The 14,928-nt window shown below is 38.3% G+C and overlaps 1 protein-coding gene across 5 annotated transcripts in view; it reads left to right on the forward strand.

The window, feature by feature from the left end:
* LOC310904280 (uncharacterized protein) overlaps positions 1-12,290 on the forward strand; it is a gene marked incomplete at its 3' end in the record, with an annotated part of 67,839 nt that extends 55,549 nt beyond the window's left edge. For 2 of the 5 annotated variants that reach the window (XR_014588177.1, XM_083848764.1), the window contains exons 4-6: positions 1,116-1,193; positions 5,344-5,487; positions 7,907-12,290. Coding sequence is in view for 4 of the 5 variants with exons in the window: in XM_083848764.1 (XP_083704890.1) it covers positions 1,116-1,193; positions 5,344-5,476 (211 nt within the window). Of the gene's footprint in view, positions 1-175; positions 2,347-5,343 lie in introns of those variants that run through there. The other 3 variants (XM_083848763.1, XM_083848765.1, XM_083848767.1) reach the window with 2 other exon arrangements.
* Positions 12,291-14,928: the final 2,638 nt, after the last annotated feature.

Consider the following 14,928-nt stretch of genomic DNA (forward strand, 5'->3'; position numbering starts at 1 on the left):
CTCAGAGCACTCTTGAATAAATCTAGAGCTTAGTGCCATATTCCAAAAATAAATGAGAACAATCTGTGTACAAGGAGGTTAACAGCCAGTCTGTTACTATAAACTCATTCAGTTTTGTTTCTAAATCCTATTATTGTGGTTTTGGATTGTTGGTTTGTCTTCTTTTTTTTTTTAGAAGAAACATTTCACTGTATCGGGCCAAAGACAACTCTACTAGCAATAAAGACATTTCAGAATTGAGTAAGGCCCCTTTAGCAAACACCAGAGGCTCTTCCAGTGAACAAGGTAGAGAGGACACAGCCTTCCCACCAGAGAGCCAGTCCACACTTCAACAGCTTCTTCTCCCCATTATATCCGCCCTGTGGTAGATGGGGGTCTGGCTTTCACTTGTAACTTCTTGCTTCCTTAGCCTTTAGTTTGACTTTTATGCTTTGTGCCAATATTTTCTTCTCTTCCCCAGCTTCTGGCTGCTGTTGCACAAGTGTGGATGTTCTTATGTTCTTTCCCAAGCTTTCTGGCTCTGGAAGGAGGTGAAGGGTTTCATGCATACCTTTTATTTTGCACAGATGTTACTGGCAGAATGATTATCTTACTGGCTTTACTACTCGATTACTGCTCAGAATGGTGCAGGCCACAAAACCCCCTTTACAGCTAGATCTTCATGGTATTTCCTTATCAATGAAGTTGAAAAATGTAAAGGTCAATGTAAAGGTAATATTATCTGGTCACAAGCTTATTGTGCACCCAACAACCACTTCAACCATAACCCAAATCCCATGTACCAAAGTCTGAACATCTCTAAGTAGACCTTTTTGTACTAGCTGCTAAATTACTCCTATGATCCTCCAGTCAGATCCCTTGGGCCAATGATACAGAATCTACAGTTTCTCAACAATTTCATGCTTGTCATTTTTTCCTGGAATCACTGTCAAAGAACAAGTCTAAAAATGGTAAAAATTCCAGGATCCACAAAATGGCACTGTAAGAGAAGTCTGAGAAAAAAAATGAGGTTTTACGCTCTCAGTCTGATTACCTCAGCCTAACTACAGACTAAAATTAACCTTGGGTTTAATATGAATTCTTAAAGTTTGTCTGTATATTATTTCTTCATGCAGCTGTGGGCTCAGGACTTCTACAAAAAGACAGAGACATGGAGAAAGACAGTCAAGGAAACAGGACTGGCAGTACCCAACGTAAGTCTGAGGAACTGTGACACACCACAGGAAAAGTACAGAGCAAGTTTGGGTGATGACTTTGATCAACTCTATCTTTGACTTTTAGTCAGTCTTTGTAATTATTGTCATTTTCTTTCATTTTATTGTGGTTTTTCAAAATGTATCTGCACTTTACAAATGCTGTTTTCCTCAGTTGAAAGAGTCCAAACAAACAAGCAGAAAACCAAGCCAAAAGCACAACCCCAAAGTACATATTATTCCCAGCCATACATTCAGAGGGCAGAAAGAAAATGAAGCTGACCATGTTTCTGTGGTGTTTCATCTGAGCCTGCCAACCCAACCAATGCCTGTTACTGTCTACACACCTACCCAGGCAAACATACACCAGCCTCCAACAGGCCCAGGTTCCTGGGAAGCTGAGGGAAGTGCTGTGCCAACAGTGTCTGGATGCCTGAGCTGCCTTCCCTATGAATGGTTCACGCTAAAGTGAAAGACAAACTACTATTAAACAGAGGATCTAAGACCACAAAATCTCAACTTTCAAGCCAGCACCATAATATTGATGCATTATCTATAAAAAAAGATATGAGGTTGATAGTGCTTTCTGCAGAAGTAAAACACAGGTAGGGACTGAAAAGCCATTTATTGTTCCTGTAGTGGAACACCGCTTTATGATCTGAAACCAACATCTGCCAAAGAGGTTATCATTCACACATACAAATGAAGTATACTGCAAGATTGAAATATTAATTAACCGATTGTTTATTCAATTATATGCTGTGTCCCTACTCTAAATAAACAAGCTGAATAAGTTTTTGAAAGCTCTCAGCCTAAAGAGCCTGAATCGTATTATCAGCTATTAAATTAAACATTTAGTAGGCTATATTTCTTTGAATATCCTTGAAAGGATATAACCAAGAGTCTGTGGTACTTCAAAAACAGCACTTTTAAAACATTTTGGCATTTTAAACAAAATTGCCCTGAAATTTTTAAGAGCCTAAATATGCCTAGAGATTAATTAACTTCACTTTAATTAATTAAACTTAAAACTTAAAATTAATTAATTAACTTTTTTAATGCTTTTCCAGCAATTATTTATATAAAGTGCAGGGAATCACCCAATAAATAAGAGATGCTGTGTCCAACAGTGTAAGGTCTTCTTACCTTAAATCACAGGCAATAGAGTACAGTGTGAAATTCCTCTCTACCTCCCCCAAGAGCACTATTACCAGGCGTAATGTTAGAATGGACTGTAGAAACTTTAGGTTTCCATGCTGCCACCACAGTCACCTTAATAGTTCAGAGACTACTGTGTTAGTAATTCCATGGCACTGACTGCTATAATTCGGTTTATATGAAAAGAGATACTATAACATGTCAGTGGTGAAAGTAAGAGGAGACTCATGCCCAGGACCAACAGCATTTACAATTAGAAAGTTACAGTGACAGGCAGAGCAGATGTATTCAAACACAGAAAACACCTGGCAAGTGTCACTTTACAGTCCAGCATGTGCAGAAATGTTTTCATAAGTGATGAAGTTTACAGCAGCACTCGAATTATATCTTTTTACTACATGAGAAACTGGCTGCAACAGCAGCTGCAGGACAAAACTTTGTCCACTGGCCAACTACACCCTTCTGAAGGGTGAAAAAAATGCTCAGATATTCAGAGTTTAAAACTAGGATATATGTGCTGCAGAATATTCATTGGTGTAGCACTTTCATTTACTAAGACAAGTGCTTCATATTTATATTTGGCTCTTGGACAAAGATTTCATTAAAAAGATTACCCCAAAAGAAACAGCGAGAATAACTGTATCCCACATAAATCTCCATCTCCCTCTAAATTACAGACAGCATAAAGCCTATGGAACATATATCACTTAAAAAAAAAAAAAAAATGTTGTCCCTGTTGTATAACAAAGCAAAGGTGGAAGAACTTCAAAAATAAACAGACTGCTTACCCCTCGAATAAGCAAAAATGGTCATTATGGGAAGCATCATACTCATACCATATGCCAAATAGACTCTTGTCTGTTTTCCTTGTTTCTAAATGAAATCTCAGATTTATTTTACACACTGCTCAAAAAAGATCAGCAATTTTTCCCTTGACTGCACAAAGGCCTCAGAATCAGAAATATGAATCCTACGTGAGCCTGTTCCCAGTTTTCCTTCATTATTTCGTCTGTGGTTTTGCCATGAGGACTAAGGTGGAATGGCTTTGTCCCAGAAATAGGCTGAAGACTAACTTGGGAGGGTTCAGGAAAGCTGTTTATACCAAACTTTTTTCCCAGTGTAATACACCCCTCGATCTACCACTGGAGGTGGTAAATAACCTATAATCCCTGATCAGCTGTGAGAGAAGCGAGGTGCCATAAAGCTGCTAATGTAGTCTGAAAATTCATGTGGCACTAATAAGAACCAGCTTTTGCCACAGAAGTGACATGAAGGCAAGTCAGAACCCCCAGTCCATAGCGAGTAACAACAGCATTTTTCTCCTGCAGACATTATGTGTGACTTGGGACAAGAGAACAGACCCTGCTACCTGATTCCAAGACTTACTGGTGCATGTGGGAGAGAGGATGAATTTGACATGGGAGCAACAGGAGGGAAAGGATAAGGGTTAAGCCCAGATGGACAGAGACATTTATTTTGGTGCTTGAAACTGAGCTCCGTTCAGATTACAGGCCATGTTTCACAGCATCAACATCCTTCAGTCATTCTTGAATTAAAACAGAACTGGCAGGAATTCAACCTGGGTGATTAACTCTCAAAATTTCAATGTTATTAAAGAAGAAAATAAGTACAGCCCAAATGAAAAAGCTCTGGCTGTAACTGAGAACTAAGAAGTCGAATGTGTCACAGCTATGAGTCCTTGAAGCCCCTGAGGCCGTGGTGATGATCTGTGCTTGCACTCATCGGAGGCACTGTAAATCCAGCCTGCCCAGGGGAGTGTTGTTTTGAGTTCAATGGATCAAATTAGAACTTACTGTCTTCAAAGCAGATTTACTAGGGGACTAACGGGTTTTCAGCATTTCATGCTCCCTCAGTGACACTTCCCTGATGTGTATACAGGATTTCTGGGTAAATGGCATGCGAGTCAGGTAACTGTGGTGGTGGATCTGGACTTCTACAAAAAGCCTGGTTTTTGTATGTCTCTGCAGATGTACTCTACAGAGATAAACTGACCGCACATGTAAAAGGTGTCCTGATGTTTCTGGATGCTACCCATGAATCCAGATATTTTATTTCTTGTGGATGCACGTCTCCTGAGATGTATCTCTTCAGATATGCCCTCTCAATTTCTCACTTAGTACAGAGGGAAATGAAATGCAAAATAGGTGTGGATTTCTGTCTGTGCAGGTTTGCAGCCTCAGGTCTGTAACGACTGAAGTTTCTGTAGCTGACATTAAGAAAGGCACAGGCATACACTAGGGAGAGTCAAAGAGCCACAAGCTCTCAGTAAGAACCATTCTGGAAGGGGACAAATGTAGTAAAACGGATTTTGCAAGCCATCTTTCCCAAAACACAGAAGGCCAGTACTTCCCCGCTCTCTGGTCTACTACGCGATCACCCTGGCAACATCAGCACCCTAGAGAGATACATTAAAATTGCTTAAAAGAACACTTTTTTTTCTAGTGTTTTAGGTAGTTTAGAGTCTCAACTACAAATTCACTGCAGCTCTGCAAGCTGAGATGAAAGGTGCAAAAAGCTTTAATACAAATCTAGAAGTCCCAAAGGAAAATTCTCTGTCAGCAGCAAAGTACTTGCTGGCAGAGAGGGTTCACACTCAGGCCACAGGACTGCAGCTCCCAGGCCCTGGCAGGGGAGCACAAGTGTCCCTGTCCCACCACCACCTTCTGATGGCACCTGAGCCTTTGGGTCACTTCTGCCCTGAACTGTCTGAAGGTTGCCACTTTCCTCCTCTTCTTTCCATGCTCTGTTACTTTCTGACGGAATTCGGAGCTGCTTCACCTCACCCCTGCCTTCCACACTATACTGCAGAGCCATGCTCACCAAGTGAAGATGTTTCCTTTTCCACGGGGTAACCTCTGGGACTCTTTCTGGGCCTTTAATGACCTTTACCATGCCAGAACAGCATAAAGGAGGCCACTGACCTACTTTCAATATTTATTTCTACAGAATGACCTTTTCTTTTGCTTCATAGGTTTTACACTGGTTATTCCATCTACTCTCTAAGCCTTGTGCCAAAGCTGGAAAAAAAAAAAAGAAAAAAAAAAGAGGGTGATGACACAAGCAAAGATCTGGCATCCCTAATATTTAATAAGGCAGAAGACTGACCGCTTAAAAGGTAGGACAGAAGGAATACAGCTGCCAGTGGATATAGCTATCTACCTACTCTCCCCTCGGTCTACTAGGAAGGACATCTAATTTAAATGTCAGGTTTGGTCTTATCTCTGCAATAGATATAAAACAGCTTTTGTTGAGTTTATCAGTAGACCTCACGCTACCTATTTATGAACCTGTTTTCATAACCACTGTTTAAGTAGCAGCAGAACTCCCCAAATGTGATGAGTTTTTTTGAGGTCAGAAATATTACATCTGTTCATGAATAGCTTTACCTGACTTTATTGGAGGTCAGTCCAGTCCTCTTTTTTAATAACTCCACTATATTCTTGAAAAGCTTGTAGAAACTTTTAAACTCTTTTACATTTTCCCTTGTGATTTAATATTCATTCAGCCTGTTATTTTATTGGATTTGCTCTAAACTTACTTTACTTTCACAAAGGATTCAGAAATAAACTCTTGCCAAAAGTCCCTACATGAATATTTTCAAAAGGGCAGCCAAAGCTGACCCCAATTACATTTTTTCCTATGATTTGTATGATACAAAGGAGCAATACCTGGGAATTAATCTTTCTCTCTTTGACAGCAATTGCAGCACATCCAGAGACTACACCTATTTGATAGCCTAACCTACAAAAATAATGATTAAACATCAAACTACTTACCAAAGCAGTGTATTCAAGCTACTAGAGGACTGTTTACAGCACAACAGGAGAGAAATGACAAAAGAATTTATCACTGTCGTATCTCTGTTTCTTTTACCTTTTCTTGAGGTATATATATGTTCTTGTCCTGTGGAGTGCGCTATAGTAAGGTGTGTACCTCCCTTAAATTGGAAGCTGGTTATGAGTAGACAAGTTGGTGCTGAATGCTAATGCCAATCAGGGCTTTCTGCTTCACTCCCTTTTCAGCACCTGATTGCTCAGGGAGCAGCTTTCTGTACCATAGCACTTACCGCCTTTCCTGCAGTGACAGCGATTTAAAATGACTCCAGTGATTCCGACATTTCTTTTGAGAGACTCTCCCCAGGTCTGATTGCAGCACAGAGACATAAAGCTACAAAATAACCCCCTACTTAATTTAAGCCAGCAACACTGACCCAAGTCAAAGGTGTGGTTGTCTTAAAAAGTTGTATGCGCCCTGGCTCCCTATGAAGGACGGCTCCATTACTCCATCTTTCCAGTTCAATTCAAAGCTAGTCTGGTGTAAAACATGGCAGAAAGGCAATGATCCACCACAGCACTTAAGCATTTCTTTACAGTTCCTGCATTGTTCCACTGAAGTTAATGTTACTCTTCTCCACATTTAGACTTATGGGTATGCAGTTTGTCAGTTAGCCCTTATCTGGATTTTAGAGTTTTGACACCTCCTGCAATGTTCATGTAAATTGTCAGAGCATTTTTAAATACAGTTGCAAAATCTGGTTTGCTCTAGATGGTATTTCTAAGTGTAAAGGTAAAGCAAAGAATATACAGTGATCTCAATTGGGATAGAATGGCTGCATCATGTTTTAAGGAAAAATGTGAGATTAGTCTTTTTTTTTTTCTCTCCTCCCAATATCCATTCTAGCCAATTTTTACATTGCTTTTGTTTTGCAGTCTAATAAATCATAGTTAGCTATATAGGTTGATGTAATGTTATTGTAATGGTCTGAGACAAGTGCTGGTGCGTTAGTTATGAAGATGAGAATGTGTAGGCAAGGACTCATTAGCGTTAACTAATGAATCCTCTAACAAAGTCACACACAATTGAGAGGAATATAAGTTACCAAATCCTTAAGGCTCATTGCACTGACATGGTGGTCTTTAAGGGAAGCTTTGTGGCTTTTTTTGTTGTTGATTGAACGTAACTATTCACTGCCTTCCTTGCTTTTAAGAGGCAACAGTCCCTGAGTATGTTTCTGAACTGAGCTATGGTTTATGGGAGACCTGACTTTTATATGGAGTAAAAGCCAGATTTGCCTGGGAGTGATCTAAAATGCACTCTTACTATGCTGTATCAGCAGTAAAACGATGTGATCCGGCAGAGATATACAGGTGTATTTTTCTGAATCTATGAGACTTCATAGCAGCAATGAAAGCCCTTAACAGCTAAATGAAGTAGGTCTTTGTACTTCAAAAAACAATCAATCCCTTGAAGACCTGAAGGAAAGCACAGGTAAGCTTTGGTTTCTGCTGAGGCTGAGAAACACAGTAGGTTACAGGGAGAAAGCTGGTGTGAGCTGCTCTCATCTCATTAATACATTGTTTCCCCTTCATTTCATAGTTTCCCTATAGCTATGAGCCCTTATTATTGTTTGTTTAAGAGCACTTTTTTCTCCAGATTCAGTGATCCTCTCCACCATCCCATGTGAGAAAGATCCGCTGCAAGGGGAGGATTGCAGCTATTTAATTTTTGCATTCTTTATGTCATATTCTTCTCAGAAGTCAGTGGGTCAGAAGAAGAAGAGAGGAGGCTGCATTTTTTTCTGGAGAGCTGCTGAGTAAATTCAGGGGAAGAAACTTCAAGAGCCTTCAGGGACAGTGTGGGCAGACCTGGAAGCTGGAACCTGAATGCTTCGCTGCAGCTCAGAAAGTTGTGGAGACTCAACTGCTAATCATAGAAGCAACAGGCAGCTTGCAAAGACTGTCATAGCCTTATGCCACTGGTTTACAAACCCTTTTTATTTCCATTTTCTTTTAATTTGTTGTTTTGAATTTTCCTTATTTAACAAGTTTGAGATTTTAGTCTAACAAGATCTGCTTCTAAGCTCTACTTGAATCTGTCTCCCAGGGCTATAAAGGTCTGGCCAAGCACACAAGATTACAAAGCATTTCCAGAGAACACTATCCTGGCAATGAAAGAAGAGGAATGCTGAGGCTCATAACATCAATAAGTTCAAAAGGTGCAAAAGCGAGAGGCCTCATGGAGTATGCTTTGGGCACAAGAGATCTGGATACAATTTTCAACTTCAACATGTGTCAATTCACTTAATCCGTTTTTTAATCTATGCCTCCACCTATATACTGGGGATGGTGGTGTGTTCCACTTCTTTGGCTTTTTTTCTTTTTTTAGTTACTAACATGAATAATGCTATTAATTTACTGATTGACATTCATCAGAAGCATTGAGAAAAGTGTTTTAACTGTTTGAAACCTTTACAGAGATGCAATCTCCCTTCCCATTCAGCTTCAATTCGAAGCTGTTGAGTTGGCAGAAGTCATCTCCCAGGTGAGGTGAATTTCCCTGCTTAACTCATCCCCACTACAGGAGGAGAGAGCAGCTTCTCTGCCCTACACTAGAATGTGTAAGGAGAGAATGCACCTTCCTCTTTCTGTCCTTTCTTATTGTCATAGCTGCACATTTAACAATTTATTTTTCCTGCCAAAATAGTCTTGCTCTACTTTGAAGAATAGGTTAGCAATACCAGTTGGGACTGTGGGCCAGTAAGAACACTGACAAACTCAGAGGGAAGAAACACAAGCACTGCAGCATGCACATTACACACAAAATGAGCCAGCTTCAGAGAGCTGGCTGACTCAGCATTAGCTAATGTATACATTAAATAATTAGGATAAAATATTGCCAGGATATATGGAGTAACATACCAGGTAAACCACATACCAGCATAAATAAATGAGACTTCAACATTAATAAAGTATATAAAGGAGGATACCTTCAAGATTAGCAAAGTAATGTTATATTCAGTCTGTTTTTCCTCGAGGATTCATTTGAGAGTTTAAGTTAGAAAACTAATCTTGATATGTCATCTTGATTGAATATAAATTCTTGCTTCTCTAGATATGACTGGAAAGCTATGTTTTCTTTAGCAATCCCTCCTAGCCTAGATAATTTGGAGTAGAAAATAATTTAAAATACAGTTGATTCTTGGAAGACCAGTTCTCATGAAAGCAGATCCTTCCCCTTCCTACACTGTAACATTTTTATAAAGGCACAAAGTAGATCATGGCACAACTGGGTTGACATTCTGCACCCTAACGAACCATTACTATAAATGCCCATCAGTGGGTAATAAGTGCACAGTGTGAAAAACATGCGAAACCCCTCCCTCCTCCCCAAATCCCTGTCATGACAACCCACCCCATTTTTATTAAAAATACCAGGATATGTTTCTTACACACACACACAAAAAAAAAAAAAAAAGTAAAATAAAGATAAAATTAAAGTATTTAAATCTCTCCTTTCTTTTAAGGAACAGAGTGAATGGATACAATGGTTGGCTGTCAAAGAGGAAGGGAACAAAATCTCCAAGGAAATAAAATAATTTATAATCTGATTAATTTTGGTCATCATCCTCTCATTTTGTAAACCAACAGAAGCAGAACATAACGTGGAAGCTGCCAAAGGGCTGAAGAAAAACTGAATATCAACTCTACAGTTGTTTGGGAAAAAAAAAAAAAAAAAGAAAAAAGAAAGCTCCTGGTGAAGACTTCCCTGGACTAGCAAAGAGCTCCACTTGCTGGCAGATGCAGCCCCTGAATTATTGCTTCCCACTTAATTATGGAGCCAAAAGTAAGCAGCAATACATCAATCACCCGGTCGATCAAACCAGAATAAGAGAATTACATTGCTTAAAAGTACCTGGTGACAGCTCACATCCTTTCAAATATACTTCCTGGTTTGAAATGAAACTTCTGTCATGAACAAGTACATAGAAAAAATGTAAAGTGGCACTTAAGCAAAGTGGCGAAGCAGAGTGAAGGATGATGCAAAGCCCACTGGAGTCTTTCCCTTGCCATCAATAGTTCTTGGCTCAGCTCCGATATGAAAGTAAGGCTGAGATTTTGACACTATCAGTAATTTCTTTACTATATCCCCAGACTATTAAAGACTGATATATTGATATTTAGTGGTCAAAAAAGTCAATTCAGATCATGCATATATTTTGCATATCCTAGTGTGAGATGAATGCAAGATACAGATTTTTTTTCCTGATAGTGTAATGCTGCATAAAAATATGCCTTTTTTGTTGATTTTTTAAATTGCCTTTATTTTTCATTACAACATTATGCTTTTCACCTTTTAAGCAAAGTTGAACATGGATAGTGATTTTATCCAACACTTCTTCAAAAGTACCTCATCAGTGTTCACTCATGTGGATGAAATTACATTTCATGGTGTATAACAGGATATTTTGCATATAATGAATGATCAAAAACAATTTTATTCTATGCCAGAAGTAAATATAAAAGTATATCATTTTTTGCATTCATTTCATTAAAGATTAGAATTGATTTTTCTAATGCATGGGAGGATCTTGTGTAACAACATAGTGATAACACTTCCTAACACTTTCCTAGGAAGCGGATAAGAATGATAAACTTTTAGGATAAATAGCACGAGAACTAGAGCTGAGCTAAAAATATTTTAAAGGGCATTAATCATAAACCACTTATGTACTCAAATTATACAACCCTAATTATACAAAGCGCAAGCACCACAAAGAGCAAAGTTTAGCCAATGAATTTTACCAAGATCACTATAAAAACATTCTGATTTTTCTGATTAGCTATCTAAATTGGTTTGATGTTTTGTGGCAAGGTTTTTTAATCGGTCAAGGACAGACTGTGGAACATTACTTGTACTTCATCCCCTTTACTCACAGGTTGCTTTTTCACAGTGAACACTGATAACCTGGAGTGTTATCTCTATCCTTTAGTCAATGCACACACCCCAATAAGCAGATTGTCCTGAATGAGCGATTGGAGTAACATGCTCTCAGGCTGAGGAAGCATTTAATGTGCAAACTTCATCACAAACAGCGTTCAAAAGGCATGAACTTAAAGATAATTTAAGTGCCCTCTTAAATTTGTGCTCTGATTGCTTTCATCGCAGAAGTAGCATGAAGGATTTAGAAAGCTCTGCTCATTCCCTTGCTGTGCTGAGCACTGTTCCTCTTCATTCAAATTACTCACACTTCGGCACATTGTGTGCAGCCTGTCTTGTCTTTTAGTTATTTAAGTTTGGATTTTTCACACACAGGCTCAGGAGTGATGCCACAGTACTTGAGGTTAGAATCAGATCCACACAGGCCTTGCTTAAATGTACACATGTGAGAAAGTAATAGTATTCCTTTTGTCTAGCTGGTTTAATTAGCTCCTTGGCAATATTACTGCAAGCAGAAAGTTATCCTTCTGGTGCATCGATCAGTGTCTTACATGAAACACTCATTTTTTAAAAAGTAATATTCAAGGAAATAAGCATACAGGAATTAATTTAAGATTTCGAATTAATGTACAGTAAAACTCCTGCTGCATTACTCAGTCAGAAGTATGATCTGGTTTAAGGAAGAGCAAGTACAATAATTATGCAGCTTTCACCACCCAACAGAAGCATGCTCGCAAGATAATAAGCAGTAACATGATAAGCTTCCTTTATTTGTGGACGGAGAATTGGGAAACAAGTTTAATTCTTTTTACGTACCAAATATTATACAAATGGCCTCTAGAGGGATCCAGGTTATTGCTTTTCTGCTAAAATCTCTTAGGCATTTTTTTGTTGTTGTTAGTACTTCTGAAAAAGTGTATCATTCAACTAGAAATAACGATGCAAACATTTCATATTAATGGGTGATGGAACTACAGAGCTCATGACCTAAGAGAAACCTTTTGAAAATACAGCTATTACAAAACATGGAGGGCAAGGTTCATATCCAGAAGTCCTGTCCCAAGCAATCAGCTCACATCTCATTGAATAAAGCAAAGAAAACCAAAGAAGTGCCTAGGCATTTAGCTGTCTATCTGAAACTCACCTGAAGTCATCATTTTGCACACTTAGATTAGGAATGTGGTAAGAATTAAGCTCATGTTTCTGTGGAATGAAGCAATTCTTGTTTCAGCTCCTAGAACACTAGGACAGAATTATTGCACCTATGTTTTTAATATAGCATGCATATAAATTTAACCAAAGGGCACGACTTTCATTCTATACTGTCTATATTCTATTTATACCATATTCTGGTTTGACTAAACAATGGACAGGTAGCTTCAAAACAGCTTCAGAATTCAGTCTAGCAAGCTTTTGGGTAGATTCTACTGAATGTGCACTTTGCATGCCATTAAATGTAATTGTAATTATAGGCATACAGAAATGCCTGGGTGCACAGGTGTGATATGAATTCCTCAACATGCTCCAACTCAGTTTGCAGCAACATCTTCAGTTTCACACTCTGCTAAAAGCACATTTTCAGGGTGCCTATCAGAATACTGTATGAAAATACTTAGACAATTTCTTGACAAAAGTGTGGTTTGGCTTCCACAAGCTGAGATGGAGGTGGAAAAGGGTAAAAGAAAGGTTACACCAAGGCCACCTTGATCCCCACCCTTTGGTGGTAACATCAGGTGACAATTCTGCCATTACATGACATGATTTATTGAAACTGGAACCTCTGAACAGACTTCAGTTTGCATAATACAAGATACTACAAAGGCAGTCCAAAACCAATATGGTCCACTGAGTTTGAATTTTCACTGAACTGTACTGCTCTTGTCAGATTACTAATGGATGTCCTGATAGCATAAATGGTGATAGCACATCAATGCAGAACTAGTTTTGTGGCATGGGCATTTGGTGGGGGTACAGACGGTGTCACTTCATAGAACACAGAACACAACACGAGATCCACAAAGGTGTCTGCTGTTTCTGACATACCTTGTCAAAAACCGTAAAATGCAAATAAATTGTCTTTTCCCTGACAAAATTTTGTGGAGATAATTTGTTAGTATCTGGGAAGTGCTTAAGTGAATAGACCACAAATTCAGGTAGAAAAACTCTACAAATTAACTCACACCTTACATATAAATGAAAGGCATGATCCTCCTCCAGAGAAACCAATGACAGCTTTTGTTTCTAACTCAAAAGGCACATTGTGCAGTTAAAGCCTCCTACTGTTGCTTTTTGTTTTAAAATTCAGCTTGTAAATAAAAGAAAAAAACATTTAATTAAAAGTTCTAGTATAAACCAGGCAAAGTTGTCTTATGCTTTATTGTGTGCTTTGTATAACATTAGAAAAGCTGCAGAATTAAACATTTAAGTTTCTTCCCAAGGGTAAAATAATAAAACAAACAACCATAAACTGGAATCTAAACAAAAATTTCTCATTTTACCAAGCATGCTTCTAGCTGAATTACTTGATTACAACTTCTACAATTTAATAATCTAGACAATGAAATATCTCCTGAACCTACTAGCTTCAAAACTGTTAGCCTCCAATGAAAAATGACAGTGTTTTTCCAATTGTGGATTAAGTAATAGTACCCCTTACTAAAACAGGAACATTTCATTTATTGTCTAGCTGTTATTCCTACATAAATTTTTCTCTCCTTGTAGTTTTTGGGTACCATCTATACTGGAAAAATAATTTGTTTTTCCCTAGCTGGAATTCAAAGAAGTAGTTAAAAGGTTAGGGTTCGTTCGTTCTTTCTGGAATTTGAATCTGCATTTCTGCTACTTAGTTAATGCTATATATATAAATATATGTTCCTCTTGAAGGATTTTGATAAGCAAATTCTAACCATTCCCATTCTAGTGGATTAGTGGATTTTCCCTCATGATCTCAGTAGGAAAAGAAAGGTTTTTTATGTGATTTTCCAACTCTATCTAATTAGATGAGACTCTTCACATAAGTCAGGTCTACGTATCATATTGTCCGTCCCCTTCCTCCCCCCCCCCAAAAAAAAATATATATATATATATAAAAAGTTTACCTTACAGTGGGACTCAGAAACTTCAGACATGTTGGGTCTCTGCTGTGTTCAGTCCAGAAGTCCTGAAGATCGTTCAAAGCCATTGTACCTTATTGGTTGGAGTAGGCCCCACATACAGCCAAAGATGTAGGATTTCTCACATCATACAGTAGCATAAATCATCCTGGCTGGAAGAAAGAGGGTATCAAATAATTTTTGTTTAGGAAAAAAAATCCTAAAAGTAGAGACCATTATTGTTGTGAATTCTCCAATCTGCAAAACATAATCAAAAAACAGACCCAAAAGCAAATTAATGTGCTGCTACTGAAATGAAATTCAAATAACTGTAACATCAAACAGCTAATAGAAGAAACAGATCAAAGAATTTGCAGCAGAAGAACAAAACTGTTCCTCCCCAACCTCACAGCAGAGCTAAGCCAATTTTTAGTAGCACATCTATTAATGACCATATATTTTCACTAATGAAACTGTAAGCGCTTTAAAGGGCAAAGGCTGTTGGTAGTGCTTGCCTTGTGCATTGCTTAGCACATTTCCAGCACTTAGAAATTACATATGCCAGAAGAGAAAACAAATCTTACAAAATGAATATTCCTTAGAACTGACAGGCATGTGCATATTCATTCAAAGTAAAACTTCATCCACTTCTGAAGGGTGTAAGTTTTTAGCTGGATGATTTCATACATTTTTAACTCTAAATAGTTACATAAGGTGACAAGGTAGTACAAACTGGTCATGAATTC

The sequence above is a fragment of the Anser anser genome, assembly GCF_964211835.1.
Source record: "Anser anser genome assembly, chromosome: 9".
NCBI lineage: Eukaryota > Metazoa > Chordata > Aves > Anseriformes > Anatidae > Anser > Anser anser.